Source organism: Beta vulgaris, chromosome 3, assembly GCF_026745355.1.
Source record: "Beta vulgaris subsp. vulgaris cultivar EL10 chromosome 3, EL10.2, whole genome shotgun sequence".
Classification (NCBI taxonomy): Eukaryota; Viridiplantae; Streptophyta; class Magnoliopsida; order Caryophyllales; family Amaranthaceae; genus Beta; species Beta vulgaris.
In genome coordinates, this window is record NC_079204.1 from 42,468,405 (window position 1) to 42,491,537 (window position 23,133).

General features: G+C 36.1%; 1 protein-coding gene and 1 long non-coding RNA gene across 2 annotated transcripts; both read right to left on the minus strand.

Moving 5' to 3' along the window:
• Nucleotides 1-6,605: 6,605 nt before the first annotated feature.
• On the minus strand, nt 6,606-8,517 carry LOC125495681 (uncharacterized). Its single transcript, XM_057393381.1, has 2 exons — nt 7,542-8,517; nt 6,606-6,877 (listed from the first exon to the last, which is right to left on the minus strand). The coding sequence occupies exons 1-2, from the start codon at nt 8,515-8,517 to the stop codon at nt 6,606-6,608; spliced, it is 1,248 nt and encodes a 415-aa protein (XP_057249364.1).
• A 10,197-nt stretch (nt 8,518-18,714) lies between these two features.
• Nucleotides 18,715-20,610, minus strand: LOC104906833 (uncharacterized). The gene is made up of 2 exons (XR_791953.3): nt 19,402-20,610; nt 18,715-18,927 (listed from the first exon to the last, which is right to left on the minus strand). It is a non-coding gene; the product is annotated as an uncharacterized LOC104906833 (long non-coding RNA).
• Between the last annotated feature and the right edge of the window lie 2,523 nt (nt 20,611-23,133).

Below are 23,133 nucleotides of genomic sequence, written 5' to 3' on the forward strand. Positions count from 1 at the left end.
CTTGATTGAGGTATTTTTTTTGTATTATGTTCAATTTGGAGAAGATTTTGTTCAATTTCGTCTACACTTTGTTTTTGTTTGCTTTATAATTATTGATTGCAATCAAACTTATTTATGTCCAAAATCGATAATTCATTTGGATTATTTGTTTGATTTTGGAAATTCAGCAATCATGTTTGTTCAAATTCGAATTTAATTGCAGTTAATGAATTTTCGAATTCATTTTCGAATTCAATCGCTAAGTTTATTTTTTTGAATGGATTATGAAATGTATGAACGTTTTGAAGAATTTTTATTGGTTGACGCAGCACATAATGAAAATGAATCAGCAAATCCAATCATTCATAATCAATTACAAGTAGTTGATGCAACACATAATGAAAATGAACCATTAGATGCAATGATTCATAATCAACTACAAGCAGTTGATTCAATTGTTGAAGAATGCACTGGTAACACAAATTCTTATATTTCTGTTCATTTTCTAGTACATTTTGTTAGATATGTGTTGATTCAATTGTCCATAATGCATTAGTATATTTTGATTCAATTGTTATGATAGTGACTTTATGGCATAAACTGTTCACTAGTTAAGCTTTTCTGGTGTTTTTTGGCAGAATATATTGTTATATTATATTTGAATATGACATTATGTATTTTGTTATAATAGTGACTTTATGGCATAAAGTGGTAAGTGATTAAGGTTTTTTGGTGTCTTTTTGTGTTTTGTGGCAGAAGATAATCTTGATGTTAGTGGTAGTCTTATTGGTGTACAAAATAAAACAATTAAGGAATTGTTGTATCGTCTGCATTCTGAAGCATTGGGTTTTAGCATTAGGAAGTATACATCTAGGATTGGTAGGGTTAAAGAAAGTGTGTATTTAACGAAGGAAAAGTATTTTGTTTGCTCGTGTCATGGAAAACCAGATGGTCGAAGTGATTCTGTTTCTGCTCCGGATGTTGTTGTTGATGAGGATGATAATGAGAGGAAGCGGAAGCAACGGAGCGTTATTGTTACAAAGACGGGATGTAATGCAATGATGAGGGTGAAGTTAAATGATTCTGAGATGTATGAAGTGATAGGTCATGTGCTTGTGCATAATCATGAGCTCACTCGTAGAATAATTGCTTATTGCTGTGACTATATTGTTGCGGTTTTACCTATACGCAGCAATATACACTACTACATTAAAAGGCAAAGGCAACACACCAAAATCGTTGCAATAGGGCTAAAAGTCGTTGCAATAGACCTACTGCAACGGCTTTGTACCGTCGCATTTGTTGGCGTTGCAATAGGCCTACTGCAACGACTTTTTAGCCCTATTGCAACGGATAAATGTGTCGTTGCCTTAGATCATATATCTATTGCAACGGCTTTGTTAGTGGCAGGTTATACAACATTGTTGGCTACTGCAACGCCTATTATTTAAGCTAGTGCGACGGCTTGAAGCTACTGCAACGGAATTTTTTTTTTCCATTTTTTGTGTTGATATTGCAACGATTATTAATGTAACCTGTTGAAAACCTAAATATTACAGCTCTTGATATATATTGGTAACGATACAACAGATGCAAAAATACTCTTGAAATGCCAAAAATAATTATCAATATATCTGTATCATAATATCCAAAAATAATCGTCATATATATCTGTATCATAATATCCAAAACTAATTAAACTAAGAGTATACATGACAAATCCTAATTAACGATAATTAACGTACTCAATCAAACCCAACTAATAAATATTTGTTTTAGTACCACAAATTCCTTTTAAGTACACATATAGATCATTTTGCTTCTAAATATCGCTCCACTTGATCTATTTTGCTGCTCCCGAGTTTCACTAATTAACCAAAGGTTGTCCGGCTCGGTTAGATCCCAAATCTTCCGGAATTTCACCAAGTCTCTCCTGAAAAGCAAATATAAAGCAATGAGTAATAATTAGCCCATTGATTTCATTTGGTAAAGATTCTATATTGCTTTGCACCAAGAAAAATATTGGAAAAAAAAACATTAATGCTTATTATTCTGCAGACAACAGTAAATCACTTGAACATGTATGATAAGTGGAAGCTGAATTACAAAATGAAAAAGATAGCACCCAACAAAAGAAGTGGTAAGAAAACCAATTCCCTTCCACGAAGTTTACTATATGTACACTTGTCATATTTTGTGGCAATTAAGTTCATTTTCAAGTACCCCAATTACCCAACCGCATAGAAAATCAATAGACTTACTGTTTAATATTATGATAGGCAGTCAAAGAAAGACCAAAATCGAGCATGATTCAGAGAGATAGGCAGTCAGAGAGAAATTCTAGACACTTTCTTAGGCAGAATTGCTAATACTCTAGCTCTAATTATGCTTTTAATCTATTATTTAACACTAACTTCAATACTGGGAACACAATGCTACCAGTATAGAATTTATTCCTTGCTATATTACATACACTTTCTATTTAACAGTAACTTTCTTAGGCAGAATTATGATAGGCAGCTTTAGTATTATGATAGGCAGTCAGAGAGAAATTCTAGACACTTTCTTAGGCAGAATTGCTAATACTCTAGCTCTAATTATGCTTTTAATCTATTTAACACTAACTTCAATACTGGGAACACAGTGGTACTCCTTATCATAATTATAAATTGATGTGCCTCTAGTTCTCCTTATCATAATTATAAATTTTCAACAGGTCTGATTTTTTGTTTTGTTTTCCTTATCATAATTATAAATTGATGTGCCTCTAGTTCTCCTCACCTACGACTTGTTACTGTACCTAACACCTTATGTGCTTCCTTCCATGCATCATGATTAATCAGCTGTCATAGCTCTTATTAGGGGACATGAAACTCATGTCAACTTTAAATGTCTAGATATATCTGGCACTTAACACCTTATGTGCTTCCTGTAGTATAATTGAAATGGTACTGGTTGAGACTTGATACGTGTATAAGGAACAATGAGTTAAGAACTTTAGTGCCATACATTAAGTTTTTATTTCTTAAATTTTCACCAACTTTTTTTAGCAAATGTAGCATTGGATACAAGGTAGGTGATACGCCAAGTAAGCGTAGCTGAGGATAAGGTTAGAGATTGAACCAATAGTTGCATACTTTATCTGTCTAATGTCCATACAATATCAGAAAGTAAGATGGAAGATTCATGTAGTTTGTACTATATGCTTGTTTTCTTGGGTGAACTAACTTACAGGAATAAAAGATCTGTATTGGAACGAAGTTAGATATTATTTAACAGTTGTATAAGAAAGACAGTACGTGCTTCAACAATTCCAAACTTTATTTGTATGAAATATCTTTCATTACATGCAATGCGTAGGTAAGTGACGACAACTTTTGGCCCCCACCTTCGGCTAAAATAACAACCAATCAAGTATTCGAACAATTGCTACCAAGATTAGAAGTTTAAGGTGAAAAATGTATCGTTAGAAGCGAGGTACCTAGGCACTCTAAATCTTATAGTCACACACTCACACACAAGAAAAGGGGATGAGGTAATTCATACTCCGGAAAGTTGACTCTTAATAATATTCAACAACTATTACAACTAAGGCACAACAGCACAAGAGTCTCAATTATACCCATCTGGCTATAGGAAGAACAGAAAACAACTAAGGCACTGCACTACCACTCCCCCCTCCCTGCACTACCACTCCCCCCTGCACTGCCTCCCTTCTTGCACCCCTCCCTCACTGCACACACTCCCACACTCACTGCACACCACCCTCATTGCCTTGCACTCCCTGTCCTGCACTCACCACACACCACTCCCCACACATTCACTGCCCACCCCTCCCTGTCCTGCATCACACACACACACTCCCCACACACTCACTACCCACCCCTCCCTGTCCTGCACTCCCCACACTCACTGCACACACTCACTACCCAACCTCCCTGCCACTCCTCCACACACTCACTGCCCACCCCTCCCTGCCCTGCCACTGCACACACTCACTGTCCACTGCACACATCACTGCACAAACTGCACAAACTGCACCTCCCTCAACTCCCCACTCCCCTCCCTGCCACTCCCCCACACACTCACTGCCCCCCCTCCCTGCCCTGCCACTGCACACACTCACTGTCCACTGCACACACTCACTGCACAAACTGCACCCTCCCTCAACTCCCCACTCCCCTCCTTGAAAAATTTGGTTTGGGCATTGCCTTATTAACTCAATACTTGTATATGTTATCACGAGCAAGCATTTGACAAGTCATATTTTGAGAAACTGATTTCCAGAATCGCATCCATAAACAAGACAACACAAATATGCAGCAAAAAATGAACCAAAGAAAAACATATGGAGACCAAAGAAATAGATAGATGAATATATAAAGGTTATAATAAGCCAGCATAACCTAATAAGACCACTAGAGATAATATACACGTAGAAATTGAGCGGAACAAAATCACAAACCTCCATAGTATTTTGCCGCGCATCATTATTAGTTTCGTTCTCCTCGTCATAACCCTCATAGTCTGATGTGAAGTACTCGTCATCAGATGAAAATATTTCATCATCTTCCATCCACTGAGAATCTCCTGAGTTTTGTCGAGTAATGACTTGTTTGCCAAACCTCCAAACCCTTTTGCTTTCATTCTTTCTTCGTTAAACCTCACTCTCTCTAAACGTTGCCTCTCATAAGGTGGAATCTGATGTTGTCCAACATTAAGCTTCTCTCTATTCCTTTTCATCTACAGGGGGGGAATGAGACAATCAACGTTATTGTATATTTTTGGGGAAAACAACAGGAACACCAAGCAGTGGGAAACATTGTACTACATGCCATTGTCCAGCATCCAAGGACACAAAGCCAGCATGTAATGATTTACAGAAGAAAGAAAATGCTAACACTATCTCTGTCAAAGACATGAAATCTGATGCACACGCAGTGACAAAGAAGAAAGCACACGCAAGTACAATCCATAAGGATGCCAAACAAACTACTTGTGCAGAGCTGAAGGAGGAAAAGCAGCATATAGCAAATTTTCAATCAAAGGATTCAAGAAACCTGCTAGTGCAGAGATAAAGAAAGAAAAGAAGGAACACCATGCAAAAAGCAACACAACTACTGCATGCAACACATTGGTCAAGAAAGAACACAAGGATGAACCAACCAACCACTGCTTTTCAAGCATGGCAGATCACTGGAAGGAGAAGATCATTGATGGTTAATTACAAAAATAAAAAAAAACCGCAAAGATATATTTTATGAGACGATAAATCATGAATTAAACACATGCATTGTAATTCAATATAGACACGAATTCATATCGAATACCAGAGAAAAAGCCATATATAGTACCATCAGAAAGTTCTCTAGGAAGATTTTGAATAGCATAATGCCAACCCTCTTTAAGCGGATCCTCAATAAAAAAAACTTGATGTGCTTGAGATGCCAAGATGAAGGTTCTCCTTGTGAAATATTCTTATTCTTATTCACGACATCCATCCCAAAATCATCCTTTTCCGAATGAAACCACACACATCTGAACAAGATAACACTAAAGTGACTATGATAAGATATCTCAATAATATCTTCTAACGAGCCATAATAGTTCACAGCCCCCATAACAGGATTTTGATCTCTACTACTAGCAAAACTATGCGTTAGAGCTGTTAAGGTGACTCCACTATTTTGAGTTACGCCATTTTTCTCTCGTTTCATGGTGTGGAACCTATAGCCATTAACAGAGTAGCCACTGAACTTCTTAGCAACACAAGATGGTCCTTTTGATAACCATTTGATATGATCCGTTATTTCTTCCCCTTCTTGAATATTGAGATCAACTTTCTCTCAAACCACTCCATGAAATTCTTGCTATGAGTATGCGCGAAATCCCATTTTCTTTTCCTGTGGCTGCTTACAGACAACTTATGTTCACTGTGATTTTACTAAATATGTTAGTATCTATCACAATTAGCAAGATAAAAAAATTAGAAAAATAATTAGAAAAAATTCCGTGTTAAGTTATCTTACTCGATGTATCTCTCAACTTCCTCAGAATCACAATTGAATAAGACATATTGATGGACTTGGGCCCGTGTAATGTGATCCATCATAAACCATAATCCTTCTTCTTTCTATTCCTTCCCTTTCCTCTAATAGGTCGGCCAATATTGGGAAATAATGTATTTGAGATACTAGGATCAACGGCATTATTATCTGAAGGACTGTTTGATCGATTCAAGTATCTTCTACAGAATGCGAGACATTCTTTGGCCAAATATCCTTCAGCCATTGAGCCCTCCGGACGACCCTTGTTCCGAACATCAGATTTTAACTCTCGGAGGTACCTCTCTATTGCATACATACACCTAATTCCAACTGGACCACCAAGCTTAATTTCTTCCACCAAGTGAATTGGTAAATGAACCATGACATCAAAGAAGGTAGGTGGGAAAATTTCTTCTAACTGACAAAGGGTTTCAACAATCTCAGTTTGCAAATAGTCGAGATTTTGGGGGTCGATAGCTTTCTTCCATATGCCCTTAAAAAAGGCACACAACCTTAGCAAAGGTTTTGCAACATCTTTGCTCAAAGTTGTCTTGATTGCAACAGGAAGCAAGTAATGCATTAGAAAATGAGCATCATGACTCTTATATCCAGTGATCTTCCTTTCACCAACTTGCACACATCGAGCATATTTGAAGCATATCCAAGTGGTAGCTTTGCATTTTTAATGACCTGGCAAAACAATCGCTTCTCTTCTAATGACATCGAAAAGCGTGATTTTGGAAATACTTCCTTACCATCTTCTAGTAATTGAGGATGAAGTTCAGGCATCCAATTTAGGGCTTTCAAATCTTGACGAACATTAGCATGATCTTTGCTCTTTCCAGGTAAATCTAACAGTGTGGCAATGATATTATCACATACATTTTTTTCAATATGCATTACATCAAGATTATGGCGAAGTGAACAATGCTTCCAATATGGAAGTTTAAAAAATATTGGTACCCTTTTCCATGGAACTTCCTTTTCTTGTTTCGTTATCTTTTGCAACTTTCCACATTTATTTCGAAAACCACAAAGTAACTCCTTAGTTTCGATTCCTGTTAAATGCACTGGTTGGTCTCTTTGCCCCGTAACTCCAATAAAATATCTCTTATTACGACGCCAGGGGTGGGACAAATCAAAAAAGTAGGGTGACCCATATAGCAATGTTTGTGGCTTTTGTTGAAAAACAATGATTCAGTTTCATAATGACAAGCAGGGCATGCAAGTTTCCCTTTTGTGCTCCAACCAGACAACATTGCATAAGCAGGAAAGTCACTAATGGTAGACATCAATGCTGCGTGCATATCAAACCTTTGATTGCTTAAAGAGTCATAAGTTTCCAATCCAACCTCCCACAATTCTTTCAAATCCTTAATTAGTGGTTGCAAATAAACATGAATATCATTTCCCGGGGATAAGGGACCGGGAATAAGCAATGCTAACATAAAAATTCAGGCTTCGTAAGTAACCACGGAGGTAAGTTATAATTGATCAATATCACTGGCCACGTACTATGTACAATGCTCATATTGTGGAATGGGTTAAACCCGTCTGAAGCTAACCCAAGCCTCACACTACGAGCATCTTTGGCAAAGTCTGGATATCTCTTGTCAAATGTTTTCCATGCTTCACCATCCCTTGGATGCTGTAAAAGCTCATCTTCTGAATCATTCGTTTTATGCCATATCATGTACTTTGCAGTTTCCGGACACATAAATAACCTTTGCAACCTTTTCTTAATTGGAAAATACCTTAGAATTTTAGCAGGAATTTTATAATCCTTCCCATTAGTCTTTTCTTTATTAGTTACTTTCCACCTTGAAGTCTTGCAAACAGAACAACTTGTTGCATTTGCGTGCTCCTCCCAATACAACATGCAGTCATTAGGGCATGCATCAATCTTCTGACAATCTAGCCCTAAAACTCTTAAAACATTTTTTGCTTCATTAAAAGACTTGGGCAAATTTGCATCTGGTAGCGTGTCTCTAAATATTCCTAACAAAGCCGACATTGCTACATTGCTCAACTTATGGTCACACTTGTATATAAATAGATGAATAAGAAAGGACAGTTTGGAAAATTTCTTGCAACCTGGATATAATTCTTGTTGACCTTCTTCTATTAATCTATAAAACTTCTTTGCATCTTCATTCGGCCCTTCTCTCATTGTATCATGCAACAACCCCTCTATGTCATCATTCGTGTCTAATATCGCATCATGTTCTTCTGTCACATCCGGTTCTTTTTCAATATTTATATCTAAGTCTAACAACTTATCACTTCTGGGAACAAAACCATTAACAATGATATGATCCCTAACAACATTTCTATACTGCCAATAACGATAATGACAAACATTGCAAGGACAACAAATCTGGTTCCCTTGTGCTTTAATAGCAAAAGCCTTACTAATGTACTCCTCAACTCCTTCTTCATATTCATCGCTCCATCTTTGAAGCATCCACCACTTTTTATCTATGTTATCCATTTTGTTCCTTAACGGTATGTTGCAAAACAGATTATTGAGTCAGCATACAATTTTAAAAAATTATAAAAATCCTTATATTTCAAAACAAATTGTTAATATAAACTTTGAACTTCAATAAAAACAAACCAGCTCCCAAAGCGTTTCACCCGCTAATATAGGAGTAGACATCTTTTAGAATTGCGACTAAATACATTTATCATATGCTATTACCCTCCTTTTTGCTCGCCAACCACTTTAAGAAACTGAGATAACTCACAATAGATATCTTTGATTCCCTTTAAAGTGCAAGTAAACAAATGGTTAGTAACTTAGAGGACACTTCTACTTCTGTATCAATGCTCTTTTATCTCCTTGACTCAACGTTATCAACTTAGAGGACACTTCTACTAATATCGACTCAACGTTAGCTGCCATAAAGATGTGGTCCTTTATTTCCTTGTTTAAAGTCTTCATATTCCACTAATTAACATAGGACTGCTGATCACTAAGTTCAACAGTTTCTACAATAAATTGAAGAAGTTGATGCAATATTCCTTCCGCATTTATTCACCGAATAAAATCACAGATTTTTTTAATGTTTTATTAGGTAATTGAATTTTAAAATTTGTCCCTATAGAGCATCCAATATGGATTTGAATCACACAAACCTACACCACTTATTGGGTGATCAATTAAACATCATCATTCATCAAACATAATGCACACAATAGCTCAATATCAGTTTTGGCAAGCTTTAATAAGCAACAGGTAGTGCACTTAGTTCTTCAATTTTCACAAAGTTTCAACCTTTCGAATTATTAGAGTTATAAATCTTCTACATTTAGACTTAAATCAAAACTCGAATAAAAGGAAAAACCTCACATCTAAGTGATTCCATGTACAGCTAAGTCGGTAAAACAAGGTAATTTAGAAGTTCAATTTTCCCAATTTTATTGTATTAACGAAATCCTATCAACACTTATAATTGATATTAGTTTAGTAAATTTTTTTCTATTGATATCAACTGCATAATACTTTTACACATGAATACTAACCAATTAATGAAATAAATAGTGCAGCGACAGAAAATAATTGAAGGAGAAGTGAAAGTAATATGATACAGACTACAAGCACATAATCTCGCTGCTATATATGCATAATTCGAGAACCCCATGACAATGGAAATTGAAGAACATACCTCTTGTAACTCCGAGTTTCGTCTCTTTGTTGGGGTTTCTTGAATGTCGTCACTTTACTTGAGTTTTCTTGAATAATTTCACCTAATTGCTTCGCTCAAGACTTGAATTTTGCATATATTCATGAAATTTGGAAGAATTTTGGAAGAAATCTCGTAAATTCTTAACCTTCCTCTTGCAAGATGTGGGGGATTGGATTTCTGTTCGTTGTGTTTCTTCAGTTATGTGTTAAGGGTTTTTGTTCCTGATTTCACGACGAAGTATAGCGGGTATAAGTTTTTTTTTTTTTTAAGTTTTTGAATTTTCGGCTAAAAATATAGAGGGAATAGAATTTGCGCCAATTAATTATTAATTAATTACTACGTTGCAGTGTCATATATAACACCTACTGCAACGACCCTATTTATAATTTCATCTAATGCAATGGCAATCACTAAACCGTTGCCATAGATATACCTAATGCAACGGTCAACGTAAAGTCGTTGCAATAGCTCAATTCATGAACCTAAATTGAAAAGGACCGTTGCAATAGATGATCCTACTGCAACGGTATAAAAAACAGTCGTCGCAATAGCTTATTTTAGTCATTGCTTTTGATTAAAAATGTAGTAGTGATATCACGTAAAAAGAAAAGGAAAATTATAAAATAACTATATTGCTGCGGTTTTAGCCGAAAACCGCAGCAATATAATTTTGGCAAAAAATTTTTGAAAATTTTTGACTGTTTGACCTAATATGTTGCTGCGGTTTTTAAGAGAAACTGCAGCAATACATTAAAATATTAATACTTTAATGTATTGTTGCGGTCTATAAAAAAAACCGCAGCAATATAAAAACCTAATATTGTATAAAAACCGCACCTCTCTCACTAAACCCTAAAAAACCGCCTGCCTCACATCTCTCACTCTCCTCTCACGCCTCTCTCTCCTCTCCCCCTCTCTCTCCTCCTCACCCTCTCTCTTCTCTCCTCTCACGCATCTCCTCTCACGCATCTCTCTTTCTCCTCTCCTCTCACGCATCTCTCTTTCTCCTCTCAGCTTTAACCACCCAACCACATCAGATCTAGTCCTTCGTCAGTCCTCCTGTCGTCGTTCTGTATGTTCCGGCGAAACCAAATTCGTCTTTGTTCCAGTTCGTTCGTCATTCCTTCGTCGTTCGTCAGTCCTTCGTCGTTCGTGTGCCGTTCTAGTTCACTGTTTTACTCGCCGTTCGTGCGCCATTCATGCACCGTTCTACCAGTTCGTCGTTCGTGCATCGTTCTAGTCTAGTCCTCATCGTTCCTGTTTGTTGTTATTTTGTTTTTTTTAAGAGATGTTATTTTGTAAATGTTGTTACTTTTGTAATTGTTGTTATTATAATTTTTTTGCAAGTATTTGTGTACGAAATTACTTTCAAATCTAGTGTTTGTAATATTAAATATAGTTGTAGTATATATTTTTCCTTATATTTTTTTTGGAGTTACATTCCTATTCTTATGTTGGGTGTTTTTTATGATAATTGTTAGGGGGTGTTTTGTTCACTAGTTTTGGGTATGAGGTATGGGTTTGGAATGAACAAAACCCATACCTAGTGTTTGTTTAACTTATTTCTAAATTTTAAACCCATACCTCAAACCCATAAGGTATGGGGTTTAGAAACCCATGGGGGAAGGTGGTATGGCTCATACATTACCTCTAGGTATCAAATAGAAGAAGATTTTTCATTCCTAAATGAAACCAAACACAAGGTATTAAGTATCAAGTTCCAAACCCATAACACATTGGTTTCATTCCTGATTCCAAACCCATACCATTATATGAACCAAACGCCCCCTTATATTTTTTTTTCAGATCTGTTATTTTTGGTACTATAATTTTAACTTTTTTACAATCTGCCTTAATATATTATAATAATATATTTCAATCTGTCTTTTTGTATTTTTTTATGTTTTCGAATTTTGTATAATAATTTTTTGTCATTAATTTCAATCAGTAATGTTTTATTTTCTTTTACCTTTTTTGTTTTTCAAATTTGATGGCAAAATGCAAAAAAAAAAAAATTACCTGTACCAGTACCTATTGCTGCGGAAAACCGCAACAATAGGTGTAATATAAATCTGATATAAAATAATTATATTGCTGCGGTTTTAGCTAAAAACCGCAGCAATATGTTCAAATATTGCTGCGGTTTAAAACCACAGCAATATATTAATTACCTATTGCTGCCCCCTTAATTGATGCGCGGCCAAAACCGCCGCAATAGACCCCTTTTTGACCGCAGCAATAAGCATTTATTCTACTAGTGGCTTAACGTACTGAGTGGCAACAATACCGTCGTTCGGAGATCTAGGATCATTGGGGATTGGCAAAGCGAAAGAAATTACTGTTATGACAGAAGCATCAATGCCTCCTGGTGTGCAATATTGATATGAAAGTCACCAATATGGTGGTGCGAAGACCCTTGGTCACACTTCTCGTGACCACTATAATTTTGTGAATAGGCTAAAGATTAAGGCAATTGAAGGAGGTGATGCACAAGCTGTCATCGATAAGCTTAGCCAAAGTGCTACTGATGAGGATGACTTTTTTCATAGGGTTAAATTGGATAGCATCGGTAGGTTGTGTAATCTGTTTTGGCGTGATTCTATGATGAAGAATGATTATGAATTGTATGGAGATGTTACTATTTTTTATACCACTTATCGTACGAATAGGTATAATTTGATATGTGTTGTATTTGTGGGTATAAACAATCATTGGAAGAATGTAATGTTTGGGTGTTGCTTTTTGTCGGACGAGACAATTGATTCATTTGTTTGGCTCTTTGAGGTTTTCAAGAAATGTATGGGTGGAGTTTGTCGTGTGTTAATATTTACAGACCAGGATCAGACCATAAGCAATGCTTTGTCTTAGGTATTTTTGTTCAAATTTTTGAGTCTTTTTATCTTATATGTAAAAGTGGTCACAAAATTAACTAAACTGGTAACTTGTAAAGGTATACTGAGTACTTCAAAGAAAACTGACATTTATGACTTTTAATTATTATGTAATGTTTAGGGATTATGTTGGTCACTAAATGACATAAAATCATTACTTAATGGATTTATCTGGCTACGGAAGTCTTAAATGTGTTTATAACAAAATCGTGGTATGTAGGTGTTTCCGAACACAAGCAAGGGTGAGGCTATGCCAGTGGCATCTTTATCAGAATGCAGTTAGTCACTTCAGGACTTTGAAGAGTGATGACACATTTTTCGATGCTTTTAAGAAATGTCCTTGTGGTTGTTATGATAGCGTGTTTGAGGCAAGTTGGGATTATATGATGCAGAAGTATGGCCTAATAGGAGACAAGTGGTGTGCTCGTTTGTATGAGTTGAAGGATAAATGGTCCACAGCATTGAGTAAGAACTTCTTCTCAGCTGGAATTTTATCTTCCCAGCGTAGTGAAAGTATTAATAATGCTATAGGCTTTCAAGCTTCCAAGGCAACAAGCTTGTATGACTATTTTTGGTATGTTCCAAAGCACTATTTTACGATGGAGACAAACTGAAACCAATGATGAATTTGTCGATTCTAAATCTGTCCCTAAGTCTTATTTTCCTATGGCGGGTATGTTGAGACATGCTAGTCAAATTTACACAGCTACAATGTTTAGGGATTTTGAGCAAGAATTTTGGTATTCTTTGGGTACTATTTATGAGTTGTTGACTATGGATGACACGATATTAGTTATAAAGCGTGGCCTGAGAAACATCCACACACGGACACACCAAGTCAATTTTGATTGTGTCAACAAGTTTGTTAGTTGTTCTTATAGGAATCTTGAGGAGGTGGGGTTGTTATGTTATCACTGCCTAAGGGTACTTCACATGCACTCGGTTAGTGAGATATACCTTCATCTTATATTATAAGGCGGTGGACAAAGTTTGCCAAAACAGAAGTTTGGGACCGTTTGAAGCAATAGCGAGTGAACATGTCATCACTAAAGAAAGATTGCATTCCGTGGTCATTTCAGATGCTGTTTTTGATCCTCCTTGGGTTAAAACGAAAGGAAGAAGTGTAAGGCTGAAAAGTGGTATTGAGAAAAGCAAGAGGGGCAGAGGTCGTGGGAAATCTATTTCAAATGCTGCAAAGGGGTTTGGCTCTTACACTCCACTTGCAAGATTATTTTGACTTGCTTACAGTGAGTTAAAAGGGTGACTAATAAGCTTTAAGTGGTCACTAACGGGCTTAAAGTAGTGACCAATAGGATTATAATGGTTAGTTAATAATATGTTTTTTTTATGACTCATTTAAGGGGTCACTAATTCGAAATTTATTTCTTCATTACAATTGAATAATATTTTTGTTTTGACCAATTTTTTCTTCATCACTTATGATTTTCGAAGAGTTGCACAGTTGGTAATAACCAAATGAAATAAACTGATGACTATATGACTATACTAGGTCACTAATTAACATAAACTACTGACTAATAGGCTTGTAGTGGTGACAAATAAGAATATTGGTTTTAGGCTTATGACTAATATCTTAATTAAGAATACCCACAATACAATACTGCTTTCTAGTGTTTTATACTTCAAACGTTATGTTTTCCAAATATTTAAAATTACTTATGCATACTAGGTCACTAATTAAGATAAACTGGTGACTAATAGGATTAGAGTGGTTACAATTAAGAATATTGGTTTTCTTTTAATTATTTAATACCCACATTTGAATACTGATGAGATAAACTTAAAATGTTAGTATATTGTATAAACTGGTGAGCAAACAAACAAAACATTTTGAAATACTTCTCCATACATGGTTACGAATTAGCATAATCTGGTGACTGAAAGGCTTATAGTGGTCACAAAATAGAACTTTGCCTACTGCCTACTATGTCCTTAGTTTTCATATTTACATTTCAAAATATAACCTAATATACCTTATCAAAGTTGTTGACATATTAACATATAACCTAATTGATTGGAAAATGTGGCATCAACATTTATGCAAAATACCATATGATTAGAATGCATAATATGGCTTTCTAGGAGACATTCTTTGTTTTTCTAGGAGACATTCTTCTTGTGGGGTAGCCTTTTGGTGGTACTTCATCGACTGCTTCTTGGTGTCTCTTTGATTGTCTTGTAAAGACTTGGGGAGGAACAAGTTTGTGTTGATCTTCCTGTTGTTTGGGTTTTTTGGGTTGCTTTTGTTGCTTCAATTCGGGTATACCCAAGTCAAATGATATCATGTCTTCAACTGTTTGCCTTGTTGTTGTTAGGAGCTTATCAATGACATCAATCTATTGAAGAACTTCAGGGTTCTCTAACAGTTGAGTCAATGCGGGTGATCCATCTTGTGGAACATCTTCCTTCCTTTGTTTAAGCTCCTCCAACCTTCGCGTGTGCATGTTATAACAAACATCTAGGTCGCGTCCCAATTTTAGACGAGCTTGATTAATAGGCTGTGAAATTTCCAAGTATCATCATTGCAAATAATTGAAATAATAATATATTAATGAAATTAATCTAGTAGAACTAATGTATACTCACTAAAATATTATGACAGTACTTTGTAATTAACCTAGTGGCAAATGTAATTAAACCGGTAACTTAAGTAACTATAATGGTAACAAAAAAATGTACTGCATTTTAAGAGAAAATTTGATTTTGGTTGTAATAATTTAAACCTACATCTTTTGTAGTTTGTTCAATTTATTCATCAGTCATCGTGCCTTTGGGAAGCTTGATTATTATTACCCTCTCTGCAGAATTTGTGATCACCATTGGTTGTGGCTTTGGGCCCGTCATTGTAGGGTTTTATTATGATGCAATAGAGGATCTTCATTCATGTTTTCATGCTGAGTTTCATACCTGTTTCCATTGAGTAAGATTGGGAATAGTAGATTATATACCTAACATGAAGGTATTCTAAACAGACATCAAGGGGATAATTGACCAATCAACTTTAGGTTAAATGAATTAAAGTGATTCCAAAATGACTTAAAATGGTCACCAATCAAGTTATAGTAGCTACTAATGTATCTAAATGACTCAAATGAATGAAATTAGTGAAATCAGATTTGTAGTCTGTAATTTTCATATATGAAATAGAAGTACTTAAAATGTAACTAGCTTAGTATTGAATTAGCAATGATATAATAATTTACAGTGAATACGCATGTAGTTTTAGATGATAAGTTGTTATTTAGTTATCAAATGTTATTTTATTGAAAAGTAGATGTGATAGGAGTTATTAGTTAGCAAAAGTAGTATTATTTTATTTTAAGGAGAGAGAATGTGGGCCATGGTTAGAGTTGGTAGGTAATAAGAGTGGTATTATTTTATTTGGTGGAGAGAGAGTGTGGGGCAATAGTTAAGAGGTAGAATGATTAAAATAATAATGGGTCATATCCCAAAGTAGAAGTGTAAAGTGTATTCTGAGACAGATAAAAAGGAACGGTATAAAGAGTATTCTGGGATGAAGGGAATTGTGTCTAAGCTTCTTAGTGGCCCAGACTAGTGCAAGACAAAGTTTTTCTAAGGGAGTGTAACGGGATTCATAGTCTAAGAGCTTTTTTTTACTAAGGTAGTAAATGACACACTCTTCCCCCTCAACCTCTTTTGCCAACATGGCCCCGGCTGCGGTCTTAGTCACAATTAAATAGAGTCTAAACGGTATGTCGGGTAAGGCATGTGCTAGCTAATTGCCCAAAGTGAGAAGCAAAAATATTCTTGAATATTTACCCAGACGTGATAGATTATACATTTATATATAATATATAGATAAATGGATTGGATATATATTATGTGATTTTGTCAAAGGCTTTTGGGCAATCTTCATCCTATTCGGCAGCGACACTCTTTTTAAGCTTTTTGAAGATAGGCTCACACACCATGGTCAGTTTAAACATGAACCTACTGATGTATTGAATTTTGCCTAAGACCCCCTTATCTGATTTTCATTTTTAGATGGAGGCATGGTCATGATAATTTTTATTTTAGTAGGGTCAATTTCAATCTCTCTAGAGCTGATGACATAACCTATTCCCTCGAAGTGACACCAAAGGCATAATTTTTGTACTAACTCTCGTGTTATATTTTTGAAGTCTTTTGAAGAACTTTTCAAGGGAGGTATGGTGTCCCTCTCGACTTTGGAATCAACTATAATGTTATCTACATAGACTTCTACCTCTTTATGCATCATATCATGGAGAAGGGTAGTCGCAGTTCTTTGATAGGTTGCCCCAACATTTTCTAATCCAAAAGGCATATGATATGATGAAGGTGGTCTTTTCCATATCATCCTCAACCATTTTTACCTGATTATATCCCCGCGTACCCGCATCCATAAAGGATAGAAGGGAATGATTGACAATATTATCTACTAGGATATCTATGTGAGGTAAGGGGAAGTCGAATTAGGACTTGCTTTATTGAGGTCTCTATAGTTAACGCACATCCTAACCCTCCCATCTTTTTTAGCCACGGGCACAACATTAGTTGTTTAGTCAGGGTAGTTAGCTACTTGAATAAAATCTACATTAAGTTGTTTAGTAACTTCTTTAATTTTTAAGGCTACTTCGGGTTTCATTTTACACAACTTTTGCTTGTCAGGTTTCATGCCTTTGATTAGGGGTATGGTATGCTGATCAATTTCACAATCAATGCCTGGCATGTCTAGATATGACCATGCGAATACGATGATATATTCAATTAACGTTTTGATTAATTGGGCGCGTTCGCATTGTTTAAGGTTAATGCAATTTTTACCTCCTCTGGTTCATTATCATCCGAAAGATTTATTTTTTCTGTTTCTTCGACGATTGGAGTCTTATTTTCATGTTCTTTCACAAGTTCAATTATTTCTTTTTCAATGCATTGTTGCAATCAAAAGGAGAAGAAGAAGTACATATAGTGCATAAGTCATAAGCAAATGGGTTCATATTATTAAAACAAAAAATCATAAGGTTGAACAATGACTCGGTAGAAAGTAAAGACTCTACTTGGACACTAGAATTAACAGACTTAGACATAGTCCCATCTGGAACGCTAGACTCAAAAGACTCAGACTCAGACTCAGACTCTCACTTGGACGACTTGGACTCTTTTAACACCGGGCCTTCCCAAGTGGTGAAGATTATCTTATTTTCATTTGGAGTAGTTAGTTTGATAATCTTCCTTCAACATTACATAGTGCTACTTGTAAGAGTGATTAGCATAGCAGGGTTGAAGGCTTCATGTTGTAGTACAACTTGAATGAGAGCATTGTGGTTTGGGCATTCGACTATTTCTTGACTGAATATAAGTCCTAATGCCTTGTAGTCTAAACAGTCTTATCTTATTTGTTTAATAATGGGATCAGGAATCCTTTCTTCCGAAAAGTGACAATCCAGGAATATCTCAAATCCTGGGTAGATCACTCCAACTTGAGCCTAGTAGAATGATTCAGGGAATTGGTACGGTAACAAGGATAATCTTCTCCTTCCCTTAGAAATTTCCCAGTTAGAGTGGGTTGATAAAGAGGAAAAGGGATATTGTCCATGTCCTTGGTGTTGCGATATGCAATTCATTGTGCGATACACTTTCTAAGCTCCTTCCTAGTAAGCTTGCATCCTAAGGCAAATAGATTTTTCACTGATTCAGAATCCGTGACAGGAGGTGCTCTGGACTTCTTACCACCAAATGACATGCTTGGGAAGGATCCTTTTTGGCGCATGAAATAATAGATTGCTAAGTTGGAGAAGCAATCAAAATTGAATGACGCTAAGTCCACTTATATGAGGGATAGTTCTTCGGGAACGAAACCTCGAAGACCTTCGTCCTCTTCATCATGATCTATGTGAATGAGAGGCTTTTATACTACTTTTTCTTTCATTGTAGAGACATCAAGTGTTATTTGAATGCCATCTACAATCATATTTACCTTGTGATGCAAGGAAGATGGGACTGCACCAAGCTCATGAAGCCATGGTCGTCCTAAAGTAGGTTGAATGAGGCCTTGATATCTGTAACAGCCCGCTCTTCCGAGTTGCTAGCGAAACACAATCAACATTCATGAACTAAAATTAACTATTAAATAAATTAACTCACAGCGGAAAAATAATCGTAATTACACCAATATCTCGACTAATATTCCCAAATATTATATACAACGAAATATAAATAACTATTCTCAAATCAACTATCTAGATACAAACTAAATCCTCAATCTAAGACGACATCATAATCTTGATCCACTTCCAATTTCGACTCACAACACCAAACCTGCAAATTCAGGAAGAAAATACAAAACAAACAAAATTCCAAAATGAGTGGAAAACTCGTAACCTTTACTTCAGCCCGTTATAAACATTTTATTTCTCAAATCATTTTCATCTCATTACAACGCTGGCATAGTTCACTCTCTTAAACAAATCAGTGGCAAGTACGGGCTTTGGAAAAAGGACAAAAGCTGCCTCCAAGGTTCGTTATGGAGCCCAGCAAAACTCCCCCCAAGGTTCGTTATGGAGCGTAGCCAACCATATCAGGTCAAAAGAGTAACCATCCTCCACCCATACCTTGCCCACTTTCTATTTTCAGTTCATAAACTAAGCCAGTAAAACAGTTGCGTATTCAGAATCAATCAATGACATTCATTATCACATTCATATCTATGGCCATAGTACGAACTGAAATATTAAAAACATAGATCCACACAGAAGGGCATGAATAAAGGATTTTACTAAACATAAAAGTTACCTGAATCGCAATACAATTCCACTAACATAATTTCCTTCATAATCCCGAATGATACTTCACTCCGAAATCATCCTCCAAGAGTCATCTCACAATTAGAACGATAATTAACAACCAATCTTAACTATTCTAAACTAGAAAATGAAACCATAATCAATTCTCAATCTAGGAATTACCTCCACTTTAGCATTCTAATTTCCTATATTCTCAATTCATAACTACTACTCTAAACCATCAAACTAAACCATCTTAACTCAACTAATAACTTTACTAAACAAGCAAGCAACTAATTTTAATAATATGAAAATAAGACAAAACTTAACTGTACCATTATCCATTAAGAAATTACAACCTTAATGACGTTGTTTCTTCAATCACAACACACACCACAACCACTAAGAGTAGCAACGACAACACACTAACAACAACAGACAACAACAACAACCCCACAACAACCACTACAATGCAGCATCAGCAACAAAGCATCACCACCACCAACTACAATATAACAGCAACAACCATAACAGTACCAAACAACAACAACCCAACAACAATTCAATAACCCATTAACAATAAACCACAACAATTGCTCTTAATTAAACTAATACTCCATAACCAATTAGCTAGTCAAGAATTCTGAATTAAAAACAAAGAGGTAACTTTACCTCTGCTCTACTAGGAGCAGCAAAGAACAGTACCCAGGGGTGGAGCACCGATGAACTACTAAGCATCGATAGCCTCCACGCACAAAGCAGTAGCAATAAAACAACCACAACAACAACACCAGCCGCAGTGGTCACACGACAGAGGGGAGAGAGAGAAGTCAGCAACAACGCAACAAAAACAAACAGGGGCAGCACCACCTGCCACGAACAACAACAGCACGATAAGATTCCGACGACTGTTCATTGAGCAACAACTCAAGGCAACAATAGTAGCGAAGACGAAGATAACAGAGGAGTCACGAGAAAGAGAAAGAGACGCGATGGGTTGCGGGTCCGACGATTAGCACAGCTCCGACGAGCCTGGTGAAAAGTCAGGCGAACAAAGGGGAAAACGCGAGGTAGGGGATGAGAGAAAAATCACGAGGTCTGGGGTCGGGGGTTCCGTGGGTTTTCTCACGGGAGAAGAGAAAATGAGTTTGGAGGGGTTTTGAGGTATTTTGGGTTTAGAAGGCACGATAGGTAAATAGATAATGATGGGTTTTGGGTTTCTATTTCGGGCGAAATACAACTCAACTAGTTGCACAAATCCAAAGTCCAAAATAATAATAATAGAAATAATCTCATATAATTAAATAAATAAATACATTACAACACGACAAATAAAAATCACATTCCACAACTCAAATAAAATAAAAATTTTCTGAACGTAATTAACTTAATAATTATATTTAATGTTTAAATAATCGCTCTTAAAAACAGGGCTATTACAATATCAATGACCTAAAAGATTGTGCACTTTTCTATAACCCCTATAAACATATTTTGGGATATAGTACCAAGGATTGGCGGCAAGCATTGTCATATGCTTGGATGCCATGGTGGGAAGGACTGAAATTCGTATCTTTGAAACCTAGACGGCGCAGAGTCCTCAATGGACACAATTTGATCACAAATCCATTGTCTACTAATGTTGTCGGGACATTCAAGCCCATGCATGCTACAGTAAAATGCGGAGCCTTGTTATGTTTATTGCTTTCGAAGGAAGGTGAGTTTTAGTAAAGGGAATTACTTTTCCTTGGATTGGCTTATCAACAGTCAGGAAGTTGACCAATCCTTCAGGGGATGTGTCGGATGACACATTCATTTTCGCAAGGGCGTTCAGTAGTGCCATACGATGCTCATAAGAGGAAGCTATTAATTGCCACATGTTAATTTCAGCTTTTGTTCTCATGAGTTGTTGAATGAGAGCGTTCTATTTGAGAAGAAGCTCTTTAAGAGATGCATGCAATTATGGAGCACTACTCTGAATTGGTTGGTTCAGTCTTTCAGTTCAAGTGAGTACTTGCACAACTTCCTCTTCGGTACTTCGATACCAATCTTCTCTTAGAGTGATAGGAGCATCATGAATATCAATAATCTCATTGTCGTCATATAATCCTGGGGGTGGAGGGATACATACTCCCTTATCAAAGTCACTTTCCTCAGTGACATATTCGTATTTATCATCACTTGCATAAATACCATTGATATCGGGTGAGGTTTCACCAATAATAATGGTGGGGACAATATCCCCTAATGGTGCAATAAGGAAAGAGGGATCATAATAATATTGATCCTCAGAGATAGCTAAGACTTTCTTTAATGGTCCATTTTTGGTCGTTAGGTTTCTTCCCTGCAGGAGGAATGAAAAATCTATCTTCATCAACCATGTCTAGGATAGCATTTTTCAGCTTGAAACATATGTAAGTGTCGTGATCATTTCCTCAATGGTACTTGCAATGAGCATTATTGTCCCATTTTGGACCCCTTTTATTTTCTTCTGGATTGGGAGTTGGTCCAATGGAAAACAAAGCGCCTTTTAACTAAAGACGATCAAAAGTTTTGGCATATGACATGCCTATTGGAGTGAATGTACTCCATTTCCTCCGCTGGAAGGATTTGTTTGGTTCCTTAAGAAGGTTCACTCCCACCTTTAGAAGTGGATCCATATTCATTTTTCTTGTTGTTATTATTATTTCCTTTAAAACGATTGTTCTCATTTTGGGAATTTTTTCAACAAGTCATCTTGAATTTGCACGCCTATAATATGCAGCTTTGTAAAAAATTTCGATACCTAAGTACTTGAGATGGTTTTTGTATTTAGACAACAAATTGGTGATGAAGATCCACGCTCGATGATGCCAATTAACTTAGTAATATTTTCGTCACCCACACTTGTTTATGAGAGTTCCCTTACTTCAGCTATTTCAACAGATGGGAATTCTCTTGTATGTGTATGAACTTTCGAAAATGTCTTCTCAATTCCCCTGTTTGAAAAGTACACATTGACTGATGACTCACTAAAAAAATGGATAGGACAAGAAACAAAAGAAATGAAGGAATACATGTTCTAAAACAGTAACTTTTCAGACAATGGTTTTTAATTTGCTCAAAACTCTTGCAAAGAGAAGGAAATGTTCATGGAAAGAAGTTTATTTTGCAGAGGGAGAAGTTTATGATGATATTTTTGGTTATGGATTTTGTGGAAAATGATGAAGTATTTGGTTATGGATTTTGTGGAAAATATTATGTGGTGATATTTGAAGATCGAAACATGGGATATCGATCGTATGATGATTTGGACATTTGTAAAAGTAATATGCAGAGGTATAGAATGGAGACTTGGCAAGCAAAAGTGTTTTACAAATCGTAATAAATTATCGAACAAAGATAAGAATATTTTGTGAAAACAAAATGCGATAAAGTTTTGTTAATAAAAATGTATGTGGTAAATTGTTAGGAGGATAGAAATATCATGGGATAGTTAAATTAACAATAAACATGGGATAGATAGACTGCGCTCCACGCAACTTAGTGTGCGTTGCGCGCATGCTATCCATCTGGCGCAGGAACAGTGCGCCAGGCGCAAATAAATGCATTTGGCGCACTGTTCCCTGGCATGCATATTGGTAGTTTGACGAAAGATCAAACGATAAGTACGATCTATTTTAGACGTGAGTTTTCGGTGCAAGGCATATCAATATGTTAATAAATTAGCAGCAAGCAAAGATTGCAATCATACACAAATGTC